Source organism: Lynx rufus, unplaced genomic scaffold (assembly GCF_022079265.1).
Source record: "Lynx rufus isolate CCGP_SWC_20201006 ecotype Redwood Valley unplaced genomic scaffold, mLynRuf1.p SCAF_7, whole genome shotgun sequence".
Classification (NCBI taxonomy): domain Eukaryota; kingdom Metazoa; phylum Chordata; class Mammalia; order Carnivora; family Felidae; genus Lynx; species Lynx rufus.
In genome coordinates this window covers 95233953-95255523 of record NW_025814889.1, presented here as the reverse complement: position 1 = coordinate 95255523, position 21571 = coordinate 95233953, and the positions used below count along the sequence as shown (strand labels likewise).

General features: G+C 37.8%; 2 protein-coding genes across 2 annotated transcripts in view; both read left to right on the top strand.

Annotated features, from left to right (window-relative positions):
• PTPRR (protein tyrosine phosphatase receptor type R) overlaps window positions 1-5108 on the top strand; it is a 225217-nt gene extending 220109 nt beyond the window's left edge. Inside the window, 2 exon segments of the mRNA XM_047066390.1 lie at window positions 3921-3993; window positions 3995-5108. Of these exon segments, the coding sequence (XP_046922346.1) occupies window positions 3921-3993; window positions 3995-4048 (127 nt within the window). The 3' untranslated portion in view covers window positions 4049-5108.
• A 702-nt stretch (window positions 5109-5810) lies between these two features.
• PTPRB (protein tyrosine phosphatase receptor type B) overlaps window positions 5811-21571 on the top strand; it is a 113390-nt gene continuing 97629 nt past the window's right edge. The window contains exons 1-3 of the mRNA XM_047066242.1: window positions 5811-5865; window positions 7154-7549; window positions 17222-17478. Coding sequence (XP_046922198.1) covers window positions 5811-5865; window positions 7154-7549; window positions 17222-17478 — 708 coding nt within the window. The remainder of the gene's footprint in view (window positions 5866-7153; window positions 7550-17221; window positions 17479-21571) is intronic.

Genomic DNA, 21571 nt, shown 5'->3' with positions numbered 1-21571 from the left:
CCACTACTCACACTCTCTTTCTCAAAAATAAATAAAAACATTTTTAAAAAATACTTTAAACTGTACATCACTGTATGGATCCAGACTTCAGCAAGTCCATCTAGCCCTGTCTGACCTGAAAGGTACCTAACAACCAAGTCAGAGCTCTCCTAGAGGATGAACTATTGCAGGGCTCTCCTGAGGGTTCTGTATAATCTAGCATTATTCACTTATCGTATAACTGCATTTTGCATGCAGGCACTACATTAGCTTCTTGGGTATTATTTTTACCGTGGCTAATCTAAAAAAAGACTGTGTAAAATCTGCACGGTAATCCTAAATTTTAAATTCTTACAAAGATCAACAGAGTATTCTATATTCCAATATATGCAGTTAGATATTTACCAAATATTTTCAGAGATAATTGTGATGAGTTCCTGAATTTGAGCCAGACTCCAGTGAATGCATCCTGTAATGCCCTTTGCCTTCTTTTAGCCCAGAGTTTATCTGCTTTCATATGACATGAAAATAGCATGGCCTGAGTAATCTACATGACAGGCATTCACTTAAGACTAGGAAGTGCTTTTCATTGTTGCAAATATGAGAAGGCTATAACATTATGCTTATCTTTAAAGGACCTACAACTTAGTTAGAAACAATTTTGGAATGGGATAGACAGTATATCACATGATATCAAATTACTTACAATAAAGACCCCACCTTGGCCCGGTCTTTTCCTCCTCCATTATGAATGACAGTTAAAAAGAAATAAAGCATGCTTCTTAAATATCTGGAAGACATAAAGCTGGGAGTAAGAAATGAAAGGTTAATATATTGAATGATAGAAATCATGATGACAGTAAATAAAAACTTTGTGCTGAAACCAACAAGTTGAAATTAATAGGACTGATTAGAAAATCCTGCACTTAGTTTCAAAAAGTCAATAGCTTAAGTACAGGATGAGAGCAAACTGTAACTTTCACACTCAAAATTAAAACAAACAAACAAACAAAAATCCTGCAGACTTCATAAGCCCAAACCTTCCCTCGATATCTTAAAAGTGTTGTTGGGCACCAGGCACCAGATGGGTACCATGAGATCTTATCATCTGATGTACCTGCAAATGCAAGCTCATTGGCCTATGACATGCAGCTCAAAGGAGAAAATATTCCCAGTGACTAGATCCTGTCGGGAGTAGACACAACACTGTAAGAAGGTCATCTTTGATAAAATGGCCTATAGACGAAGGAGACTAGATTGGTGGGTGACCGGGAAACCGAACTTTATAGAAATATTGAGGGACCACAGGATGTTTAGTCTAGAGAAGAAAAGATTACGGGACTTTGATGGTTGTTTTCCAGCATTTAGAAAGCTATTGTGTGACTACGAGAGGGAGTCTTTAGACTTTTTTTGGGGTTATTTCAGTTCAACCAATGGGGTGAAAGTTAGATAGGAGCAGATTCATTTTCTCTCTTCAGAAGCTTTCCTGCAACTTTGGGAAAGGCTGCTTCTTAAGACCTCTCACCGCCCCATGAGCATTCCAGCAGAAACTAGCTGACCATATGCCATGTAGACTGCTCCCTTCTGGAAAGCCTACATTGTGCCGGCAATTGGCATAAATTGAATCACTTTGCTGAAAATGCTTTCCAAATTAGGTGGGAAGTAATAATTTCTCATATACCTTCCTTAAACCTGCATACCCACAAGATTTTGCTAGCCTACACCTAATCAGTTTGTTTCCCCATCTCCCCCATACTTGCTGGCAGAAACAATCTTGACTTAGTTAACAGAATGTCATAGAAAATATACTCTGAGCAAGAAGATATGCTGCTGACCCACTTGGGGGTAACATGGGTATGAAAACTTGGACCATGTCTTTGTTCATTCACCAGTTGGACACGTAAATACCATTGCTCACCAGAACAGACAAGAAAGGGAAGAGCTTACCTCAAAGTGAGGTAAATGGTGAGACGAAGTTCATAGAGGAGAGCCTAAGAGATGGAGCCACATATAAGGCCCCACATTGAACCATCAGCAGTTCAAGGGGGAAAACGAATGGTTCTCTGAGCTGTGTGAAGCCAGGTGAAGGGAGGTACCTCTCAGCTTCCTGGAGCTGCCCTACTATTTACTATGGCTGTGTCTCTTAAGCATCACAGCCAAAGCCAACATCTTTTGGACACCTCCTGTGGTTTGAGGTGGGCCCAGATGTTACCATCCAGCTAAGAAGAAGAAGAAAAACCTCATCTTCAGTTTGCCATTTCTGTTGTCAACTTATGACCAAGGAACACATTGGCCAGAAAGTTGCCTTCAATACAACAAAATGTATAGTTTTGGGGGGAAAGACCAATGAAATACTTCTGCCATTAAGTTGCTATCACTGAAATTTACCTCTTTGTTTCTTGCCAAATACATCATTTTGGCATCATGCCAACCTGCTTAGTTTAATTTAGAAGGGCGAAATCTCACTCACTTAATAACATCACTGGGTAGTTTAGAGGAGAGAAGGCTTAATATTTTAATGTTTTGTAAGCTTATATTTATAGAGGTTGACAAGTAAACATAGATACAAGCTCAGTTTCAGTTATTACCATTAACCAGAAATCACATTACACTGAGGTAGTCTATCTTGTTTTTAAAGTTGAAGTGCTTACATGGCCGAGAATTAATTATTTTGAATGGTAACAACCTCTTGGAAGAACTGGCTAAAACGTAATTTTAAAATGGGTTGTGGGGCTCCTGGGTGGCTCAGTCAGTTAAGCATCCAACTTTGGCTCAGGTCATCTCATGGTTCATGAGTTTGAGCCCCACATCCGGTGAACCGGAGACCTGCCTGGGGTGAGCTCGGCCCTGCTTCAGACTTCACGCTGACAGTGCAGAGCCTGCATGGGATTCTCTCTCTCTTCCTGTCTCTGCTCCTCACACACTAGTACCCCCTCTTTCTCAATAATAAGTAAATAAATAATGAAATAATGAAATCAGTTGTAGGACTGTATGGTTATAGAGACTTTATAGGACATCAAATAGTTACTAACAGTGATTCTGTTATTCAGTGAGCAGGAACAATAAGTAGCATTTACATTACTGTCAGTAGCTTTGCCAGGTAAAAGAACTGTTATTATAAAGAGCAAAATGTGATATAATTAATTTATCTATAGAAGTATAATGAGAAGCATCATCAATATTTCTCAGGAAAGTAGCTGCCTTCTACTAATCCAGGAACAAAAGGTACCCTGAGTAACTAGTAATGATAATGTTGATAACAAAGGGAAAAAAGCAATTCCCTTTTTCCAACTCATTTAAAGTCCCGCCCACTATCGTATTCAGATACCCAGCATACCACACCTAAAGATTAAGGTTGTTTCTGTATCACATACCCAATGAGACCATTCCAAGATGGTTGTTCTTTCTACTTGTACAAAGAGCAACACCTCACAGTTGAGTTTGTTTGGTGAACCTGCTTCAACTTTAATCCAAGTATATAAACCATTTTAACACGAGATGAATTATAAGGCACCTGAGAAGTGATACTAACACACTAGATATATGAATTCACTTAACGCTCACAAGAATCCTATGCAATAGGTACTATCATTCCACTTTAACAGAGGAGGAAACTGAAACATAAAAGGTTTTAAAGAACTTGCCCAAGATCACACAGCTAAGAATTGGTATAGGAGAGATTTCAACTCAGCCTGGGTGGTCCGAAAATCTAAGTACTTACCCAGTAGGCAGTACCACCTCCCCGGTAATGGTATGTAGCAAAAATTAATTAAGCGTCTAGTGTATACCAGGCACTGTGATAATCTCCTTATACACATTAGCATATTAAGTTCACCAGGTCAACAGTTCTGTGTCTTTGGCATAATACCCTAGCTTGGATATAGTCTCTTAAGACTGCAGGACGTTAGCAATAAGAAGTTACTGTATTCTCTTTCTTGTAGGGGTGGAATGGTCCAAACTAGTGAGCAGTATGAATTTGTACATCATGCTCTGTGCCTGTATGAGAGCAGACTTTCAGCAGAAACTGTCCAGTGATTTTCTGAAGATTTACCAGACCATCAATCTCTAGGGGTAGTTAATCAATTACCCACCTGAGGCTTCTGGAAGGAACTTCCTGCAATGGAAGGAAAAGAGAAGTCCTGAAGCCAAGCTGTGGCACGGATTGAGGAAGATGGCAACACAATTAAAGATTGCCAGCCTCTTGTGTATATGAATGCATTTGTAAGCATCCCCTAAGTTATTTTGAAGGTCCTATGCTGATGGAGGTATGATAGATTTCTCACACAGCTAAGGAGACTTTTGTTTTGTCTGTATTGACTACCTGCCACACAGAATGTACGGATGAAATACTCGGTGATATATGTCATCAGATGACAACTGGAGAAGCTGCTGAAGAAATTATTATTATGTGTTTAGATGCTTTAATGTTTGCAAAATCTGTCTTGTGAATGGACTGTCAGCTGTTAAACTGTTCCTGTTTTAAGTGCTATTACCTTTCTCAGTTACCAGAATCTTGCCGTTAAGGTCGCAAGTGATTGATAATGGATTTTTCACAAATAAGTCCTTGTTTTTGAAAAAAAAAAAAATCAAAAGCAGTACTATTTTATATGGAAATGTGTCTTGATAATATTACCTATAAATGTGTATTTATCAGTACCTCCTGTCAATCAATTACAGAGCACAATGATTGTCACTGGGTGTATATGTATTTACTCTCTATTATTGGACATAGAGGTGGTTTCTGCTCCAAAACTCCAGCCACTGTATTTCTACATTGTGAGTCATTTTAATTTAAAAGGGAAAAACAAATTTGTAGCAACTATGATGTATCAAGAATTTTAAATATCTGTGTCTCTTTTACTAAGAAGGAATTTTTGAATATTCTGTCTACCTAGAATCTCTCTCCCCTCCCCCCCCCAAAAAAAGGCAGATCCCTTTGGGAATGAAGTAAACTGTCCCATTTCCAGAAGTTCTCCAAAAGGTTGCTGCCATGGATATTCTTAAATTTCTGAAAGGTTTTAATCCTCAAGAGACAAATAAAGTTAAAAAAATGCACTCAGCAAACACTAGATGTTCTGCCCAAATATGAATTTTCAATGCAGCTATGTTGACTTTGTTTCATACTGCCAATAAACTACTCTTAATACTAAGTATTGAGTAAAGCATCTGCTTTTTTTTTCCTCTTGGGAAGAAGCTCTTATCTTTTGGGGGAAGCCTGGAGTAGGTAATAAGATGGGTTTAATTTTAGTCTCTGCCTCTCCCCAGTGGAGATAACTGTCTCTAAATGTAATATTGTCATCACTTGAGGGATAATGATCTAGAAGTACCATCATTATGTGGTTTTCCTCAATAGGCTCCCAGCATATCATTATACAAACGGTACATGTTTACATCTTTATATCACTTGTCATAGGCCCTCATAAATTACATGACTTGTGTTTATTCAGCAGAATCAATATCACCTGAAGAGATGTAATGTTTTAGGAACATTCAATTAACTAAGATTACAATTCCTTTCTTCCTTCTTGAGGCTAAGAAGTAGTCATGTGCCAAAGAGATGTAGGAGAAAACTTACAAGTTTTATTCTGCTCCTGGAGGTCAGAATTTTTTCTACATAAAAAAAGGAGAGGTAATCATAATCCCTTCTTTCTAAGGAAACAGACAAAAGGACACTGGTGTAAAACTTCCCCAAACAATTCAATAGGAGGAAGTGCTCGTCACTGACTTTTTCCCCCCACCATGAAGGCACATTTCCTTCCTAGTCTTTGCTTCTCTTATCTGGGAGATTTTTTTTCCCCCCAAGCAAAGCATGAACAGTTGTTAAGTGGAAAATGGAGGCTGAATTTTACATGGCGATTCTTACCTGCTTAATCTTTGGGAATTCAGGTGAGTAGGCTTGCCTCCCTTGGGGCATTTCTCCAACAGCCAGCAGAAGAGTCTCTGTCCTTTGAAGTGTCTGAAATAAGGTGGAAATGGAGCCAGGTCTCCATGGCAGTTTAACCAAAGACGTTGAGGAGGGGGAATAAAAAGAGCCAGCTCTGTCCACTCTGCTGAGACTTTTCTCTGAAAGAAAATAAATGGCCTCCTAATAACTCGGAGAGCTCCTGAAATGGCATCTTTATAGGAGACAGCGAAGCACCTTGAGGAGAAACTGATTATTATGTGGCAGTCTGTGGCATTCTCCATGTTTTTTCCTTATCAGGTTATAGTTTTGTTTTTTGTGTATGTTAAAGAAGGAAAATATAAGGAGATATAACTAAAGGGAGTGAAGAAGTGAGGTGTGTTTTATTTGGAAGTTGCTATTTGGAAGGAACGTCTGAATATTTTCATGGGAGAGTAGAGAAAATTAAGTAAAAGCTCAGAAAATGGTTTCTGATCCTCCCTGAACATTTCACTTTTTAATACTGATGTTTAATAATTGGATGTTTAATTTTTTTTTTTTTTTGGTCAAGAAATGCTGGGTTTTTTTGTTTTGTTTGTTTTGTTTTTTTAGTCTATCAGTTTTGAGGGAAACTTGCAGAGATTGTCACAATATAGAGAAATGCTTCTCTCCAGGACTGTAAGAAATTGTATTTGTGATCAATACGTTCACTGGTCACTATTAGCTAAGAAGGTTTAGAGGGGTGGGAAAATTTGTTTTATTTTTGTTTTGTTTTGAGATGAATACATCTAATTTTTAAACACGTATCCAAACTATGTAATTTGTGTACAAATACTGCAATGCTAACTTAAGAATTGGAAAAAGGGGTGCTTTTTTAGAATGGGGGATGGTGATGAGATGGAAAGAGTATAATGGTCAAAAGGGGAATGGAGCTTTTTATAACTTCAGTATATTTAATAATTGGGCTAAAATATCACACCATATTCTTTGGATGGTTTGGTGTCTTTTTCAAGCTTCCTTTTATTATTTCAGTGGGAGTGTGTTTTCTTCCCTAAACCATGTGAAAGTAAAAGAAAGGGAGCGAAGTATGACATTTTAACCGTTTGACAATGTCAGCCTTGGGATTTTAAATCACGTGTGTTGAATCTGGGACTATTCGCTCGAAATGATAGCAATAGCAAAAGACAAGTAAACCTTGTATTTTCACTGGACTGATTTGCGGGTGGGATGTTTTGTTTTCTGATGGGCCTTATAATTTTCTACATAGTACTTTATGAGTATCTCATCTTCCAGAGGGGTTTCAGATTGTCCATGTCCATAAACAAGAGTGCCTTTCCAAAAATAAGAGAGTGGTGGTGGGTTTGTGCAATGGGACCAGCCAGAACCAGCAGTGGATGTGGACTGAGGATGGAAAACTCCTTCATGTTAAATCTGCTCTGTGCCTGGGCATCTCCAGCTCTTCTCGTGGCCCTTCCCTACCAGCTGTCTCTACCCACTGCTACCAGGCACCCCGATGGACTTGCCATGAGCAGGAAGGGTTCCTTGAGGTGGAAAATACCTCTCTCTTTCTCAAGAAACAAGGCTCCAAGGTAGTGGTCAAGAAGGACAGGAAATACCTCCATAGCTGGATGAAAATTGATGTCAACAAGGAGGGAAAACCAGTGAATGGAAGCCTCTGCTTAAAAAAAGGTGAGCTATTCTTTTCAGAATTGATTCTGAAAGTTCTGCTCAATGTTATGTTTGTTTGTTTCACATTGAAGGGATATCTTTTTACCTCAACACAATGCCTATCTATGGCACATTCATAAGCTAATGGAAATGGATCATGTGGTTCCCACTGATGTGGAAAACTTCATTATCCTTGTTAAATAAGCCCTCCTCATTACATTAGCCCAACATCTTTCCTTTTACCTCTTACTTTTCCTTCCCTTCTTTCCTTGCTTTTTTTTTTTTTAATTTTTTTTTTAATTTTTTTTTTCAACGTTTATTTATTTTTGGGACAGAGAGAGACAGAGCATGAACGGGGGAGGGGCAGAGAGAGAGGGAGACACAGAATCGGAAACAGGCTCCAGGCTCTGAGCCATCAGCCCAGAGTCTGACGCGGGGCTCGAACTCATGGACCGCGAGATCGTGACCTGGCTGAAGTCGGACGCTTAACCGACTGCGCCACCCAGGCGCCCCTTTCCTTGCTTTTTTTTAATTAAACAAACATTTATTGAGTTTCTCTTTTGTACCACACTGTAGACACTTTGGTTAGATACCATTATATAGGAATATAAATCTAGGCATAAATGAATGACTAAAGCCAGTGATCAGGAAATTAATAATTCTGCTGATGTAGATAATTCTCTGATTAGGAGGAACTAGTAAAACATTGAAATGGTGTTTGAGAAAGACTGGAAAATACATTGTGCCTTTGCAAATTTTTTGTACTAAAGTTTAGGGGTACAAGAAGTTACATACTTTTGAAATGGTAAGACCAGTGCATTGTCACAGAGTTTTCTAATTTGTTGACCATTGGTGGATATAATCTAGATGACAGATCCAGTAAAAACTTGTATATACATGCACAAATTCCTGGTGCAGCACACAGTTCAGTCCTGTGCTGGGGATTTCATTGTGGATACAGCTTAATTTTCTATTTTACTTAATCATTTTATTGCTTATTTACTCCTATAGTAGAGATTTGCTTTAGGAATTCATGAAAGATAAAACTAATAGAATCATTAGATATTAGGTACAAATGGACCTTGTAAGTCACTGGAGAAATTGTCTAGAAAAGAAGCCCATCATTGAGGAGACTGCAATTTATCAAGGTTGAGTGAATTATCCCAGATTAATTGGTGGCAAAGGTCTGATTGGAACCCAAATGTCTTAATTCCCTGTCCAGTGTACCTTCCATTATACAGTGTTTCGCAAATGCTTAACCACAGAGTTTTGCCCAGTTGACTACATAAGAATTCGACCTGGGGGAGGAGAAGCAATCTCTGCCATCATTTCTTCTCCCCTACCACCTTCAAGATTCTGTTTCAAGAAATTTGGACTAAAACCTGATTTTTTTTAAGTCCCCCAGATAATTTTGATCCATAACCCCATTTGGGGATCAGCATTCACTGTACTTTTAAATCTTTTTATTAGGTGTTTATTTTTGAGGCTCCTATGAGTTTTTTCATGATGCTGATCCCTTGGACAGCTTTCTGTCACTCCATTTTGTAAATTAAGTAAGAGTTTAATTAGATGCTAACAATGCAATGGGCTTTTCTACAACAGAAGTTGAATATTACAGTCTTGGTCTTTTTTTATTGTTAATTTTTTTTAACTTTTTTTTTTTTTTTGAGAGAGAGAGTGGAAGAATACATGCACAGGAGCAAGGGAGGGGCAGAGGGAGAGGGAGAGAGAGAATCCCAAGCAGGCTGCACCATCAGCACCGAGCCAAACACAGGGCTCAGATTCACAAACAATGAGATCATGACCTGAGTCCAAACCAAGAGTTGGATGCTTAACCAATTGAGCCACCCAAGTGCCCTAACAGTCCCGGTCTTCTTAACTTCTCACTATGAGAATAAGACAAAAATATAAAAGTCAGCTAGAAAATTCAAACTTATCAGAGAATATATAGCACAGAACACCAATATGTACAATCCCTTTCATGAGCAAGTTCTTTGGGCAAGGTCTGTCCTAAACAACACAGAAACATTATAAATATTCCCATTGTACCATTAAACATAAGAAGTGAGATCCTTTCTCAGCTTCCAATCAAACCCTAATTAGCAGTATATTCTTTCACTAGAACTTTTAAAAAGTAAATATGGATTCAGTGGAGAATTGTTCAAGATAGAATATAATTAATGGAAAATGATTTCTTTTGACCTTCATGCAAAACTTGTCCAATGATGATGGACTTCACTTCAAAAGTAAGTGGATGAAATAGACCATTTACAGTTAATCTCTGAATGTGCCATATCCAAAACATGCCCAAGAATGTGGGTTGGAAGAAAAAATAGACTTCTAGAAAAAAGCAGAGTAAAAATTTGCACCATTGTGCTACCAAAAAAAAAATCTTATATTTGAATACACATGTATAATACTTATGTTTGAACACAATTATAAGTTAACATATTTTTTCCTCCATCTCAAACTTACTGTTGATTAAAGATACACATGATATCAGTTGACCCATAGCATGAACGTTCATTGATCTGCTAGAGAATCCACTGTGAAAAATTAAATTACATTTAGATGTTTGCAATGAATGACTGCAAATGACCTTTTTGAAAGACTTGATAACTAAATATGATAATCTGACAGCACAATTATGCATATTGTTCATTCATAAGATATGAACTTTTTAATTAAGTTCTTCAGTAAAAGATAGTGTATCTGTGAAGGTCAAAAATCTGAACTATTTGTTTCATAAAAGAAACATTCATGATATCATTCACGTACTTAAGTAATAATTCCCTAATATCTACTATATGCCAGAGCTTGTGCTATGGGTACCCTACACCAGAGATTCTCAACCCAAGCATCTCATCAGAATCACGGTGGGAACTCTGAAATAATACTAATGCCCAAGCCTCATCCTCTAGGCCAATTGAATTCGGTATCATATTTAAAAAAATTTTTTTTTGTTTATTTATTTTTGAGAGAGAGAGACAGAGCTCAAGTGGGAGAGGGACAGAGAGAGAAGGAGACACAGAATCTGAAGCAGGCTCTGGGCTCTAAGCTGTCTGCACAGAGCCCGACATGGGGCTTGAACTCACAAACTGTGAGATCATGACCTGAACTAAAGTCAGTCATTTAACCAACTGAGCCACCCAAGCGCCCCTAGGTATCATGTTCTTTAAATGCTTCTAAGATTATTCTAATGTGCAGCCAAAGTTGAAAATCACTGACTATGTCTTATTCTTTACAGTAATGGGGAAGTCAGATATGTAAATAATTACAATAGCGTGTCAATTTTATAAAGTACCCCTTTCTCCACTGTACATTCTTGCCAGTCATATTAAGCAACTGTGTTTTAAAAATTAAGGATAATTTAAAATTTGCATATTTTTTACCCAATCCTTTGAGTGCTCACTGGATTTTGTCATAATTTAGCTGTGCCCTGTTCTCATGAAGCTGTTTTTTTCTTCTTCCTCTCCTTTCCTCAGAGTTCCTCTGTTACAAGGTGAATTTAGGAGGCTTCTGAAGTGAATTAAAATTCAATGCACGGGAGCCTGGGTGGCTCAGTCAGTTCAGCGACTGACTCTTGATCTCAGTTTATGTTATAATCTCACAGCTCATGAGATCAAGCTCCATGTCGCGCTCTGTGCTGACAGCAGTAAGCCTGCTTAGGACTCTCTCTGTCCCTCCCCCACTCGCACACACTCACACGCACTCTCTCTCTCAAAATAAATAAACATTTTTAAAAATTCAATGCAAAAATTAATGCGTTTTTTGAGAGAAGGATCTATACTAGAGTCATATTTTCTCAAATAGTCATGGTCCCTTAAAGAGTACATTGCATGCCTTCATTTTGGATAAAAGGAGAGGACCTGGGAGACAAACTCTTAAAAAAAAATGATCCTTTTATAATCAATTTATAAAATTAGACACTAGTAGTTATTATTCTGAGTCCTAAGAGCAATAACGAAAACCTTGTCTCCAAAATGCCAATGTATGTGGCTAAAAATTGAAAAAATTCATTCCCTCCATAAATTCTTTTGTCAGTCAGGTGCCAGATATCCAGCTCTTTGGAAACACTTACACCTTTGGCCATGTATCAATAAAACAAAAAGGTGATTGACAGACTTTCTCAATTTTTCTTCATACGTATTGGTGTTATATTGTATAGCTACATCCTTGGAGCCACTGAATTAAGAGAATGATTTTTAGAAATCCTTTGTGTATAATTTCTCAGTCTTAGTCTATAAATTAACACAAAGCAGTTATCAATAACACAGTAAGAATAAGGAAAAACCAAATTCTGTTCAATAATATTGCAATTTTATGTAATCACACCTTTAACTTAAAAAAAAAAAAAGAATATTACTTTAGGAGTAAAAATGCATTCTGAGGTCCAAATCTCTAATTTACAAACTCTTTAAACATAGTGGTTCTAGACCTTCCAGATGAGAGGTGCCATCACTTGGCTACTTTTTCCAAAGGATGCCAAGTGTCTACTTATAAACAGTTACTTTCACTCAGCTGTGTTTGTATTGAATGCGGAGTAACATTGTATGTAAGATGTCAACTAACCAATCAATATTCTATTGACATCTACTACAGATTCACTAACTCAAATCTCATATTTACCTAAGGGCAGGAAAATTTTTGCAGACATATTTTCACATGTCCCTAACATGACCGAGCTAGTGAAATCCCTTAAAGAGATTTCGCTTCTGAAGTAAACCAATTGCTGACAGACTTGATATAACTCCTGGTTAAAGTAATTGTTTAATTGCAGTAACGTGGGTGAGGGAATAAAATGCATTAGCACTGTAATATCCGTATATACTCTTGGGAGAAAGGGTCTTAACAGAAGCTGCTTCCTTTAGTGATTGTTGGGAATGCTTGTAAATAGAGAGAGTTGAGGAAAAAACCAAAACAAAACAACAGTGTCTTTTGTAGGTACAGATCCTACTTTGACCACATTGCTGCCATTGGGTTTATTTTCTCCTTGCAAGATTATAAAAACATGGGCCTCGCAATTGACCATTTACTTATGGGAGCATTGGAAATCGTATGATCATTGGTTCCTGGTATATGATTTACGTGATTATAGAAAAATACCCAGCACCGTATCCAGAGTCCCCCAACCATTTTTAACCTGTGACACGTCAATGAACTTATCAAGGCACATCCATGGCGGTGTATGGACTTTCATGGGCCCTTTGTGGGCCCCTTCCTCCATTAAAATAAATAAATAAAATAATTTCATAGATTTTCATGAGCCCCCAAATTCTCATTTTTCCCTATTGTGTAAAAAAACAAATTTAAGCAAACATTTTGACTCTGAAAGTTCTTCCTTTTTTAAAATTTTCTAATTAAATTATTTTTTTTAACGTCATGGGTCCTTGGTACTGTGCCTATTGTGCCGAATGGACAAGTCAGCTGGGGGCACACCAAGTTATTCACCCACTTTCCGTCTTCCATTTTCCTGACCTTGCTTAAGTAGTACCCTTCTCAGCATCCCTCTCCCACAGCCTAGTAGCAATGAATTGAAAAGCCATTCTTTCTCCCCCATCCAGCATAGTTTCCTTGTACTCACCATCTAATATATATCCATGTCCCCAAAGAAAACATAGGATATTAGGATAAACCAGGCACATCTTCCTAACACAACTCGGAGTATAGTAGTTGAATAATAATTGGCTATTGAAAAGTATTGCTTTCATTAAGTTTTCATTTTTTTTTTTTACTTTAAATGTTTTACCATGCTCTGCTTTGATGTTTTCCTATGCCATGTCAACTTCCACTTAATTTTTCTTTCTTTGTTTCTAATCTTGGCTCTTTCTTAAGTCTGTAAAAAAAAAGTGGACCTCTGAAATTCTCTGATTTGTTATGTCACCCATTGTTTACAAATTCCCCCTCGTTGGTATCTCTTTCCACAAACTTCTCGCATCCTTGTTCACTTTCTCAAATTTTAGATAGGTCTTCTCTTATGCACCCTTTATTTTATTGATTACACTTTCTGAAATGTTCTTCTTTTCAGCATTTCTAAAAATTATTTAGTCTATTATAACTCATATCCCTTTCACTCACTTTATTCTAGCCCAATCTTGTGGAATATACTTAATGTACAATATATACGCATAAATCTTCCTTTTTCTAAGGTATATTCTGTTTCATTTATTATCTCTTTTCCAGACTTTTTGCCCACTTTTAAAAGGCGTATTATATTTGGCATCTTCTTACAGAAAAGAGAGTCCCAATATAGTTGAAATTTTCTATCTCCTAAATAAGTTCTGCCCAAGTTATTCTTTTTTCAGCATGGTTGAAAGTTACTCATATCATTTAAAGGAGGGAAACTAACAGATTGTGTATTTTTATTATCATTATACAAAAATCACATTTGTATTATTAATCATATCTGAGCTACTCATAGACTAATTAATAAACTAAAATACATGTTGCTTTTTTAAAAAATATATTCAAAATATCGTCCTGACCTGGTACAGTCATTGAAAATCATCTTACAGTTGCGCTATCTGCAACTTAAGTGCTAAAATCTTTTAAATAGTATCCAGGATGATATACCTTATCTTGAATTGTGTTCTAAGAGGAATCATGCATAAAGTGGAAACAATGTGGTAGCAATGGTACAATAAAGCTTTTAAAAATAGCTTCAACATATTGTTCCATTGTGTAAGAACTTTTCCTTGCATTTGTCAAAACACATCTCGGTCTTTCATGAACTGTAAAATGCATATACCTTTTTAAAGAATGTCAGAAGAATTTATAGACACCAAAACATTCAAGGATATACTATTTTCAATATAATTTCATAGCACCCATTTCAACAGAGTTCAGGAGATGAAAAGATCAGCATATTTCGATTGCCGTATATATTTCTAGAATGGATTTTCTTGCCTCCCATCTACTTTAAACCCTTCAATACCCACGTAAAGAATGATTAGAATTCAGTTTGGCTCATACTGAGTATATGGATAAAACCTTATAGTTAGATATATATTACAATCGCTGAGAAACTTGTTAGACATGCAGGTGCTGGGTCCCACACCAAATCTCCTAGTGAAGGGCCAAGCCTTCAATATTCTAAAAAGTTCCAAAGGGGATTCTGATGCCTACCACAGTTTGCAGACCACTGCTTTAAAACACATGAAATTTGGAAACTAAATGTTAAGACTAAAGCTTCTTTCCTGCTTCTGAAATAGCACAGGTTAAAAACACAGTGACAAAATGAAGGGGTACCGACCTTGGATATTCTTTTTTTTTTTTTCTCTTTAGAAAAAAAGGTAGTGGTCTAAAATGTAAAATGGACTTGTTTGGAGTGTTTTAAAAATACACTTAGAAGGTTAAAGACAATTTCAGAAGACTGAATTTTTTTCCATAAGATGTTCCAAAGCTACATGTGATGGTAATAAGCTATGTTACTTACACAGAAATTGCAAGAGTGTTTTGATCATTTATCTAATTTGGGGAGATTCTTGTTTCATCCATTGAACGAATCATGTAACTTGATGAATAAAAAAAAGTTCTTAGAACAAGAACTTAACCATCTCCTCCTCAGTGAAGAGGAACAAGCATAGGTTGACATGCTAAGACACATAATTACATACTATGTATTTGGAAGTTTGTTTTTGTCTTAACCCCATAATTAAATTTTTTTTTGAGGGTCTAAAAGCTAAAAATGTCATAGGTGGTAATCAACTCAGAGGACCGGCATTGGTCAAAGCCCAAAAATAACTAAAATACCAATCGCTACGTACAGAAAATTTTATACCCCAACAATAGACAAATGTCTTCTTGAAGGAACATTCAAGCACTTAATTCAATTAAGACTGCAAAATTAGGGCTGCTTTTTGGAGTTTATTATAAAGGAATATTGCTAATAGAACAATTGGGTTTGTCATATAGAAAACATCCCAGGGATAAATAAATCTGGTCTATGTTCAGGGTAGTAACCTGGGCACAATGGCAATGGCATATGATTCAGAAGGAAAAAACAAACAGAAACTAGCAGGAATGTCCAAAAATCTATTAAAGTCTAGGCCTAGTAGATATACAGGTAGGTTTGTCAGCTATAATACAGAACATTCAATTACATTTGAATTTCAGATAAATGACAACGTTTTAATGTCAGTACATTCCCAGTATAATATGTAACATATAATATAACCTTTGTAATATTACATATTTGACATATGCTAAATATTCTGAATTATTAGTTATTTATTGGAAACTCCAATTTAACTGGGCATCATATATTTTTATTTGCTAAACCTGGCAACCCCATGTACAGGGTACTTTGCACAACTTTCCACATCTCAAAGAAAGGGTGCTTAATACAGTCATGATTATTTCGTTAACCTTTAAGAGAATTGGTGATATTTTTTTATCTTACTAAATTTTAAAAATACTTTTTCCATTTCTATCCTCTTTTCTGTGCTTTATCCCTCTCTTCTTTATATATGCTATCATACAAAATATGTCCACTGAAATTGGAATGGAAATAAATGAGATTCAAAAGAGGGCTCAGAAAGGTGGACCAGAACAGGGAAAATGCAATCCTTCACCTAGATCTTCACCTAGCACATAGTAGTTGCTTAAGAAATAGTTGGTTGAATGAACCACTAAAGGAGTAGTAAAAAATAAAATCTTCCTTCTGCCAGTTTTTAAACCAGAAACTTTTCAAAATTATAGTTATCTAACTGGGCAAGATTTTATATCCTAGGAAACTGTGACATATAATGAAATTGATAGAAGAATCTAAACATACCCCTCAGTCCATAATTTACAGTCCTTTCCAACACTTCATATTATACGATTGTTCTCCAGGTCTTGTTAATCGAAGTGTGGTTCAAAGACCATCAACACCAGCATTGGCATGCCCTGAGAACTTGTGAGGAGTGCCGGCTTGACAACTTTTACTTAACCAGAATTTGTATGTTAGTGAGATCCCCAACAGATGGAGAGCACGTTTTAAAATTATGGCTAGGTGAACCTAATTTGCAAATCAATTATTTTTAAGTATTGGCAACTCAGCCTTGCAAAGTAAAGCTATACATTAATCTCACCAGTTCATAAGTTTTAAATCAATTACAGAAGATAGGGAACTCAGAAACTACAACTGTCCCAGGATTTGGTGCTCACACAATTAGGACTGGAAACAGTTGGCTCTGTGGTAAAAGAAAGTCATTGCTTTCCCAGGAATCGTCCATCTGCATGACGAAGCTAGGCAAGTTGTTAGCAGTGATTCTCAGCCTGGCATTCTGTCCAATGACCCCTTTGAGAAGTTGAATGAAAGCTATGAAAGTCTCCCACAAGAAAAAAGTATGCACGGACATATATTTAGGACGTGGCATAAAGTTTTTCGAGATTCATGGACCCCCTGAAGCCAATTTCATGACTCCCTAAATGCTCAGAGAGTAAATTTAATTCTATCTTCTACACAGAACTGAGGTTTTCTGGTAGCGGTTTCTACAACTCCCCTGACCCTATGATAGATGGACAAAGGATGGGTGGACTGGAAATTAGCATTGTCACACTCTAAGATCTTGAATTTTTCATATAACTGAAGCTCATTCGCATGCCTGTTATGAAAGAGGCCTGCTTTTTCTGAAGTCAAATTGCTTTTATGTGAAGACTCCACAAAACACGAAGGTAATTTTAGCAACTGTCCTTTCTTTACCTCAGCTGGCCTGGGAGCAGAAGTTTCGGTAAGGAGCGCTAGAAACACGGCTCCACCCCAAATCCCCACCACTTTTAATGCAGTTCCGTATAGCCCGGAACACCTTATTAGGAATACCACAGAGGCCTTCACCAGAAGTACAACAGAACACGACAGCCGCCACAGCAGACAGACACAGCACCCCAGTCTGCAGACGACTGGAATGACTGAGACATCTTGGGTCCCCTGGACTACTCGGCCCTTCTCCAGCACCACTGAAGAGGTAAGGGGAGAATGGGTGTGGGGCGTGGTTTGTAACAGTCTCAGAAAGCCCGCTGCTTGACAAGATCTGCTCTGCTAGAATTGCCACTACTCAAATGTGTGATTAGGTACTCTGTGTCCTAGCTGCTAATTATGCATGGTGCATTCTGTGCGATGAAAAACTCTTTGAGATAGGACGAAGGGAAAGACAATCAGGCCGCGATGTCAAAACTGTACTCCTGCAGGTTGGCCACATTTCTGAACCAAAGTCAGGCTTCATAGTCTTACGCATAACCTAAAAACAGGAAATAGAAATTAAAATCAGTGTTTTGCAGATTCCCCTGATTGTATGCCACAATCATTTATGGTCATAAGGGAGTGGAAAGAGTCACAAAGCAATGGAAGATTCAGGAATCACTATGACTGATTTGTGAACATGGTCAAATACTCAAAGTCACGTACCAATTCTACATCAGCAGCCACAAAAGGGCAGATAAGTTTAACGGCTGGGGGAGCAGCAACAGTGCAGTCGTAGAGTCTGCTCACGGAGTATTTCAGTTCATCCCTTCCGGTCTGCTTCCCACTCAGGGCTTTAGGCCACCATTTTAGGCAATAATAGTGTAACTGCAAAAGTGCAATTTGCAAAGACAAATCAAAAATGCTGCTTCATTTGCAAGTGTTTAGCTGTTTCCTAATAAGCAAACCAAAAACAATTGAAAGAAAGTAAAAGCCCAACACTAGGCGTATGACTTAATGCCCCTTTAGTGCTCTGGTTTCTTCCCCATTGTGCAGAATTTAATATTGCATGTGGTTCCTGAGTAGTAAGCACCTACTTCAGTATTGATCACAAAACAAATATAACCAGTATATTGAATAATTTGTGGAACTTTCTTTTTATCTCCAGCCTTCCTTTACTCTAAATCTTCCCTACAAGCTAGTGCTTCCTTTGCCTCTGAACAGAATTTAGGAAGGCCTCGTGACTTTTCTGGACGCTCTTGATTATCACTTTAAAACTCAACACTCACTCTCAACCCATTAGCAAGGATTATCCAATTCAGGAAGTAACCCAAAGTCTAAATTCAACATAAATCTTAGCTTGTCCTCTCCCTTCACCCCATCCCTTTGGGCTTGACGTAGGGAAAGGGAACCTGTCCAAAACCTCCCACGTCCCACCTAGCTTTTTACCCACCTCTCCTAGTTTGATCATTGTGGTTTCAGACCTGTCTGGGCTTGGAAAGTGGGGAAGGAAAACAGGAAATGAGAGCAGGAGAGATGGCACTCGAGGTTGCCATCATGAACTGGTGCTGTGCTCTCTCTAAATCTCTAACTCCTAAGCCCTGCCACCCACTGATGCCAGTGAGATTTGCCACTTACTTTTGAAATTGAATGCCTCTTGGCGGAGCACCTTCTTGTCTCCGCTGAATGTGTCTCAGCCAAAACATCAGTTTGTAAGAGTATCCACGTACATCTGAAAATACATGTGTACGTGTAATTTTTTTACACAACTAATACACCAAAAATTAAGTGTATATTTTAAGAATATATAGGATATCTTATATACACATATACCAGTTCAGAGAAGGAAATAAGCACATACTGTACTGATATCTATATATCTATATATCTATATATCTATATATCTATATATATATCATATAATACATTAAGTCTGTCAACTAAGAAACAGGCTGAATAAAACTGTAATAAAAACATACCTGCCTGCACACTCAAGGATGGTCTTTTAGCAAAAAACATTTTCCCATTTTTTTCCCACATTGGACCATTGTGAAACAAACACAGAAAGAGCTCCTAGAGGCAGCCAGGCTCTACTGTGATGAATCAAGAACATCCAGAGCTTTGCTGCAGGCACCCTTGCCCTTGGGTCAACCCAGCCCTGTGTTATAGAGCTCAACTGATCCAGCCTTATACGTGGATTTGCAGTCTCTGGTCTTGGTAAATGCACTGCAGGGGTGTATTTTGGGTTTTTTTTATTGTTATTGTTTCTTAGTCTTTTTCTTTTTTTTCTTTTAATGTTTATTCATTTTTGAGAGAGAGAGAGAGAGAGAGAGCACAAGTCAGGGAGGAGCTAAGGGAGAGGGGAGACAGAGGATCTGAAGCAGGCTCCCTGCTGACAGCAGAGACCCGATGTGGGGCTTGAACTCATGAACCTGGGGCTCGAGCTCATGAACCGTGAGATCATGACCTGAACTGAAGTTCAGTTGGATGCTTAACTGACTGAGTCACCCAGGCGCCCCCTTGGTCTTTTTCTAAAGCGAAATCCTCCGCAATGTTTGTGAGCTCCCAGATGGGGCACCAGAATGGCTACGTATCCAGTAGTCATCAAGTCATGACTCATCCCCTAGTTTTTCCTTGAAGCACAGGCAAAATCTTAACTATGTCTTGGGAAGCTGAAGTTCTAAAAGCTATGCTCCTTCCAAAGGCAGTTTCTAAAACTGCAGTTTTCCATGACTTTAATGTTTTAGTCAAGACATCTCTGCTAGATCATCACTTGATTTAGCATGAGCATTTACCTTATAACAGTCAATTACAAATAGCTGTAGTTAGGTATTTTGAAAGGAAAAGTCACGTGGAAGGTAAAATGCTTGTCCTTTGAAAGTAATTTTGAAAGATACTCTATCTCTATACCTAGATATCATTTGACTTGATTGCTTGAAATTCTGTAAAAGGAAAATCTTTGTGTGTCCATTGGGGTTTTTTTTTGTTTTTGTTTTTGTTTTTTGTTTTTTTATCAGATAGCAACTGGTCTGTGGTGATTTTGGATTGACAGTACAGTTGGGCTGTGAATTGGGGTGGTATATTATCAGGTGGTGATGGGAAAAATCTGAATGTGAGGATAAGGACCGTATTTATTCAGCTTTGCGTCTCCAGCATCTGAACATAGTGCTCAATATGTTATAGAGTTTTCATAGAAAGGAAAGGAAAAGAAAGGTGTGGAATGGAGTGGAGCAAGATGGAGAGGGGAGGGAAGTGGAACAGCATGAAGTGCAAGGGAGTGGCCTGAAGAGGAATGGTATGAAATGGAGTGAAGTGGAGAAGAGTGGACTGGACTGGAATGAAACGGAGTGGAGCGGAGTGGAGTGGAGTAGAGCACAGTGCAGGAAAATAGAATAGGGATAATGGAATGGAATTCTGGGGAAATGAATCAATTGAAATGGCATGGAAGTGGGTGGAATTGTTGACCACATGGGTAACAAATGACCCATCTACTGTCCGTGTCCAGATACAATGGTCATGTTGAATAGCCACGCACATTTTTATTGCACATTTCATTTTAGTGTTTTTAAGTTTGCGTGTGTCTAGAGTTTAGTATGTTTAATACATAATAATACATATATTGTTTCATTCAGGAGCTAATCTTCAGTTCCTTTTTCTCCCTTCTAATTCCCCCCATTTCATCTCTTAATCACCCTTCGATTCCCCACCAAAAAAAATTAGAAGAAAGGGGAAGAGGCATTGATAGCCATGCAATTCAATAGCTTTGGAAAATGCTCATCAACTCAAAGAACATTTTTTGAGGACCTAACTAGTGTCAGAACAGAGTGGTTGAGTCTTTGAGATCAAAGCCCTCACTCCGCTTCTTACTAGCCAGTGACCTGGCAAGTTACTTAAACTCTCTAAGCCTCAGTTTCCTCACCTATAAGAAGGAACTCCCAGCTCTGAGGGCTGTTGCAAGGGTTGGGGGAGACAATACATGCAAAATGCTTACTATAGCACTTGGTCCTTAGCAAGCATTTAGGAAATAATAGCTCTCATTGCTATTTTCCACTGAGACACAAAGATGAATGACAAAACTGTTGCCCTGAAGGAACTCACCATCTGCTGTGTGGGGTTGAAGGAAATGGAAATATACACAGGCTCTTACGGAATTCAAAAGCAAGGTTCCTAACTGGTGTGAAGGTTTCAGGGAGTGTCTTCCTGTGAAGGGAATATCTAAATTGAGCCTAAAGAAGAATAGGAGTAACCTAATAAGAGGTAGGAGAGTAGGATAGAGGGAGACAAAGGAACTGGGTTGGGTAGGATGGAGAGTTAGAAAGTGATTTCAATCTTTACCTAAAATTTGCATTTTCTGATATAATTTATTGTCAAGTTAGCTA